At 45.0% G+C, this 6,260-nt stretch overlaps 1 protein-coding gene across 1 annotated transcript; it reads left to right on the forward strand.

Moving 5' to 3' along the window:
- Positions 1–83: 83 nt before the first annotated feature.
- On the forward strand, positions 84–5,405 carry LOC139622320 (beta-galactoside alpha-2,6-sialyltransferase 2-like; the record flags this gene model as incomplete). Its single annotated transcript, XM_071479520.1, has 6 exons — positions 84–534; positions 1,183–1,280; positions 1,793–1,894; positions 2,433–2,607; positions 4,041–4,280; positions 4,650–5,405. Coding segments are annotated over 6 exons (1,122 nt in total), but the record flags the coding sequence as incomplete, so codon positions are not given.
- Positions 5,406–6,260: the final 855 nt, after the last annotated feature.

The following is a 6,260-nucleotide window of genomic DNA, read 5'->3' on the forward strand; positions in this document are numbered from 1 at the left end:
CCTCAGTGCCTCAGACCAGGTCTGCAGCAGAGTCGGGACCCATCAGAACCGAAACCCGCCACCTGGCCTCTGTTATTCAGAGAGGGACTAGGACCCCTGGCTGGAGACCTGCTAAACTGTCAGAGGAGGACTGGGGGAGGAGGAGGACTGACTTCAGGTCCAGGTCTAGGGACTACCACAGGAGGTGGTCTCTGGAGGTCTTGCAGAGATTGTGGACTGGGAACCTGACTGCAGGGATGCTGAGTCCTCGTCTCCAAAAGGTTCTGAAGGTCCAGCTGAGCTCCAAAAAACACCAGGTGGTGTACCGGGGCCCAAGAGGAGCCCACAGGTCCACTCTGCAGCTGTACTGTGATCTGAAGCAGAGGACCAGGATCCAGACTCTGGACGGGACGGAGGAACCATTCTCCAGTTTAGGCTGGGACCGGCTGGTGCCTTCACTGACCCTGCAGGAGCTCCAGAGATCACAGTATCAGAGCTGTGCTGTGGTGACTTCAGCTGGAGCGCTCCTGAACTCATCGCTGGGTCCGGAGATCGGTAAGACAACATACAGGATCAGAGAGAGAAGAAGACCACTATTAAACCAGAGAGAGAAGGGAGATGACATACTAGACCAAATAATGGATCGGGAACAGTGAGACCACATCCAGGACCAGTGAGACCACACAGAGTCAGGTGCAGTTGTGTAGATGAGACGTCGCTGTCCTCTGCTGGTGGATGAAGAAAACTAGTTTTTCTTTTTTTAAATAAAAAATGAAATGAAAAAGAAAAACAGAGATAGAAGAAGAGAGTAGAGATTAAACAGAAAACCAGTTCTACACTCTACTGTATTCACAGTATATATACAATATATACACATTATATACCGTATATATACTGGACACTGGTAGGAATACATTTATATTTACACTTAAATTTACTAATTTATCACACACTTTCATCCAAGGAGACACACAATGAGATACATCACTGTGACAACACTGAAGCTTCAGTAAAGGAGACAATCTGGTGTACGACTTCCTGTACGACTGGTGTATTACTACAGAACAGCCCTTACTGACAGGTGGCAGGTGTGACAGGTGAGGCTCAGGTATAGGGTGTAGGGTTGATGATAAATATATTCAGAATGTAAAGTAATAAATGTACAGATCCTTTAATGAATGGTTCTTTTCCCGTTGGACTCAGATTCCCATGATGCAGTTCTTCGGTTCAATGCTGCCCCCACCAGAGGCTTCGAGAGGGATGTGGGCAACAAGACCACTATCCGCATTATCAACTCTCAGGTACAGGCTCCGCCCACCAGCCTCACCTGTACATCACCTATTTCTTTTGATTATTCTTTTTCCTTGTTCCTCTCTTCTGTTCTTTTATTCTATTCTTCTCTTTCCGCATTTCTTCTTCCTCCTTCTCTCCTGTTCTCCATCCAGGTGGAGGACAAATGATGAATAAGAGCTGATTATAATCTGGTTCAGGTCAGATGTGTGTGGGGTGAGAGGGTTTCTATTGATCAGCTGATCAGCTGATTGATTAATGAACTGATCATTTGTGTTTAAAGATGTTTTTATTTTTATTTTTCTAATCTTTTTTCTTTTTTCCTATTCTTCCCTTTTCCTTTCTCTTTTCTTTCTTGTCTCTCTTCTTTTTTTCATCTTTGTTTTCTGTTTTCTCTCGTCAGGTATAAAATCATTTGTCCTCTGACTCGTGTTCATGTTCTGCCTCTTTGGATTAATGTCATGCTGCTTGATGAAGGGGCGACCGATCCCTCTGAATGACCTCTGACCTGGTTCCTCACCAGATTGTGGCTCGACCCAAATATCGGTTCAGCAGCAGTTCACTGTATCAGGATGTCACTCTGGTGGTCTGGGATCCAGCTCTGTACTCCGCCAACCTCACGCAGGTCAGCTGTGGCGTCTTCTACTCATGATGATGACACTCTTATCTAAACGACTCGCTTCTTCACTCAGTCACAACATGGTGCAGTGGAATGAGATTAATGTCCTCAAATAATCAATAATCATGTAAAAGTGGCTCCAGTTCTTCTTCAGCTGATTAAATAAGAAACAGACATTTATCAAACAGCAGTAAAGGAAGTTTTACTGCAGTAAATGTACTAATACCACAGTGTAGAAGTACAGTCAACATTTAACTACAATACAGAATCAAATGTACCAGAAGTAAAAGTACTTAATCCAGAAGTTTTATATTAGTGGAGTTCAGCTGGTGGAGGAGGAGCTTTAATTAACTCATGAATTAACTAATGACAGAGTGAATTCGTCAGAGACACATGAAGTGACAAGGAAGTGTTCATGACGTTGATTATGTTAATTGTGTTAAACAGAAGAGGTCGTTTATGTCACAGATAAATGTAACATACAACATATTTACAGTTGTGTGTCTGTGTTCATCATGTGATCTGTGTCTCTGTTCTCCTGCAGTGGTTCCAGAAACCGGACTTTGATCTGTTCTCGGCCTATGTGGAACGACGTCGCCGCAGACCCGAGCAGCCGTTCTACATCCTCCACCCAGAGTACATCTGGAGTCTGTGGGACCTGATCCAGGACAACACAGAGGACCCGATACAACCGAACCCCCCGTTGTCTGGGTTTATAGGTAGGACCGCCAACACCACACTCCAGCAGAGAGAAGCTCAGAGCCGACAGCGGCCACTAGAGGTCGCACCAGAGCAGCAGCACCTCAGACCATGACAACCACGGCCCTGGTTCTCCACCAGGTCTGGCTCCACGCTCAGACCTGGACCGATCCACTGAGACCGGCCACAACAGGACTCACATGAACGAACACGCACACGTAATCGCACATGTAGGTTAACTAACATGCACACAACACACAGAGCGGGTGTGGCTTTGTTGGGGCTGAAGTCCAGTACAGGTGAACATGAACAGGTGAACAGGTGAGTGAGAGACCACAGAAAAATATTCAGTTTGTGTTGAGTCACAGTTTGTGTTGTGTCTCAGTTTGTGTCAGGTCACAGTTTGTGTTAAGTCACAGCTCTGAGTGTGATCGTGTTGGTAACACTCTCTGTAGTGTTGGTATAATTGTGTAACGACTAGGTGAATGGACGGAAATTGGACTTGTTGGAGACGTTTGACCGTCTTCACTTCTCACAGATGAGGACACCCAGGTGTCTGACCAGGTGTCTGACCAGGTGTCTGACCTCTGGGTCAGGGTTCAATATTTTCTCTGTATAATGACACAACCTCATGAATCTGTCTATGAAATTTAATTGTACATTTTTCATGATTTTTCACGAATGATTTCTCATTCAGTTTGTATGGCTTCATAATCATCTGTAGTCACATCTTTAAAATCCTCTTGTAAACATATGTTAATATTAACTTGTTCAATATGTTTACAGCTGATTAACAGTTCATGTTTAATTAAACTAATCAACTAATCAAAACTAATCACTGACTGCGAACAGTGACACCGCTGGGCCTCCGTAGCTCCACTGGTCTTCATTCAGCTTCTCAGGCAGACACTTCAGGGTGACATCATGCACACATCGGTGACAGGTTTCCGGGAGGCGGAGCTACTGTAACATATGACACCACAGGGGTGGGGCAGTCTGTTGACCATGCCCCTCAGTTTTCAGTCACTTTAACCGTCCTCAGGAGCAGACTTCAAGCGGCTCGGCCGGGTCCGTCTTGTCGGACGCCAAGGCGCTGGTCCCCTCCGGCTCCACCGGACAGGGTCTGGTCACCGGTGGGGCGGTGCCGACAGGGCTGCTGTCACAAACCCGACGGTTGAGCTGGACCATGGTGGTTTTTGAGGGCATGGAGGAGTGTCCGTTCTCTGTCAGGTGGTGTTTACAGTGGAACAGGATGAGGAAACAGCGATAGAACTGAGGAAAAGAACAGGAACACAGAAATTTACTCTCCACTCACCTGGTGGTTCCTCAGCGTCTCACCTGAGTCACATGACTCCTCACAAATATGTTTTCATTCTCCTAACTTTGATTTTTTAATGTCTCATTTTAACTGTTTGAACAAATACCTGTACCTGACTGTGTGCCTGTGTCTCAGGTATCCTGCTGATGATGTCACTGTGTCATGAGGTCAGTGTGTACGAGTTCATCCCATCTGTGCGTCGCACCGATCTGTGTCACTACCACGAGCGTTACTATGACGCCGCCTGCACGTTGGGAGCATACCACCCCCTGCTGTACGAGAAGCTCTTGATCCTGAGGCTCAACGAGGGGGAGGAGCACGAACTGAGGAGGAAGGGCAAGGTCACGCTCAGGGGGGTCAGTTCTGTCCAGTGTGGTACGTGATCCCAGTCTGACTGACCCACGTGTCTGGTTCTCATGGTTTTCAGCTGCCTCGTGCTGCCTTCAGGGGCCGCTGGGAGATTTAGTCTCCAACACCAAGATCATCCCTAGTTTCCACAGTGATGTAGTTTTAACCTGCAGTCTGTCTGAATATCAGAGGCTGGTTCATGGAGCTGACTACATTAATTATGTTGATTAAATGTGAAGCTGCATCAGTTAATCAGTTATTGACAGAACATTAACGACTGTTCTAATAATCAATTAATTACTTATCAAACTCTGACTCAGTTTAACTGGATTTGTTGAACAACCTCCACATTTTGTGTTTCTGATGTGTTTTCATCAAACTTTTTTTCAAACCCAGGATCGAGCTTTGGCTTCATCATCGGTCGTGTTATAAACCGGACTGAACCAGACTGAACCAGACTGAAACAGACTGAAACAGACTGAAACAGAAATGGAATTGGACTGAACCAGACTAAACCTGAATTGGAACTGAACTGGAACCGGACTGGAACTGCGTTCATGGTTTTACATGTTCATTAACTGGGAGTGAGAGGACCCTGGTGGACCTTTGTGTCCTCGGCCGCTCTAAGAGGAAGCAACAGCATCTGGTTTCTGTGTCTCAGTGAGACCGGTCAGCTGACAGAGACCTGCTGCAGATAGACCCCCCAATCGGCTGCTCATAGAAAACCCTGACCTGCTGCCAAAACCTGCTCTGGAGACGAAGTTGAAACCACTGACACACTGTTGCCCCAGAACAGATGAGATTAATTTCAGTTAAAAACTTGTTGATTAATAGATGATCAATGATCAATAATCTTTTTTTTTCTGTCTGAAGAAGCTAACACACCATTGGTTTATTTTTTAACAGATCAGATTTCAAGTGAACAGGAAGTCACATCAGATTTTCATGTTGCCATGGTGACTGAGAGCAGGACTATTAGATTAATCTGCTCTTATTATAACGACATAAAACACAGTGTTCAGTGTATTTAGTTTTTATTAAAGGGCCGAAAAACAAACTGAAGTCTGGTGCTGTCACGTCTGTCGTGTTTTAATGTCTGGATGAAAATTAAAGTGTTTTCTACTCAAACTTAATAAAACAGTTTGTAACACCTGTGTGTGTCTGGTTTTACCTGTTTAAGTTATCACGCCAGGCTAATCAGTTAGCTTATCTTAGAAGTCTAGTTCTGACAAAGTAACAGGAAACAACTGATAAATCAATTAAAATCATTAACTTATAGACTTATGATGAAAATACAACATGTCGTTACTCTTCAAGAAGTCACATTAGATGTTTTTTAGTCACTTATTTTCAGTATTCAGACACTTTACTGCTGCAGCACTGACTGTATTTTTTTATTAAAATCCTGGGATTGTCTTAGACTCTACCACCTGAGAGGTCACCTGTTTGTTCATGAGGATGTAGATCACAGGGTTGATGACGGTGCTGCTCTTGGCGAGGATGGACGGGATGACACTAGCGACGGGGCTGATGAGTCCTGGCCGGCCGAAGGTGGCCATCATAGCCACAACGCCATACGGCATCCAGCAGAGCAGGTAGCACACCACCGTGGTGATTACCATAAACAGGATGTGAAACTCTCTGCGACGAGCCGCCGTCCGCCTGATACGGCCCACCTGACAGACACAACACAGGGCAGAAACAAAATCTACTTTCAGTATTTCTTATGCTCCATGTTAAAGTTTGGACCTTGGAGTAAAACTTCTGTGTCTCTGTAGTTTTAATTAAAACACATTAACTTTCACTGAAATAAAAGTGTTTGTTTAGGTTTCACAGACAGAGACTGAAGCTATTGAAAATCAGCTCAGTCCTGGTCCTGGTCCTGGTTTACACAGCTCTGCAGGTCTTCTGAATCTGAGGAATGTGAGTTTGATCATGTGACTCTTCACTGACCCTCTGACACGAAGACAAACCGACACAGTGTAAACAGAAGACTCACATTAGATT

The sequence above is a fragment of the Trachinotus anak genome, unplaced genomic scaffold (assembly GCF_046630095.1).
Source record: "Trachinotus anak isolate AG129_WGS33_773 ecotype Australia unplaced genomic scaffold, CSIRO_AGI_Tana_v1 ptg000006l, whole genome shotgun sequence".
In the NCBI taxonomy this organism is placed as follows: Eukaryota; Metazoa; Chordata; class Actinopteri; order Carangiformes; family Carangidae; genus Trachinotus; species Trachinotus anak.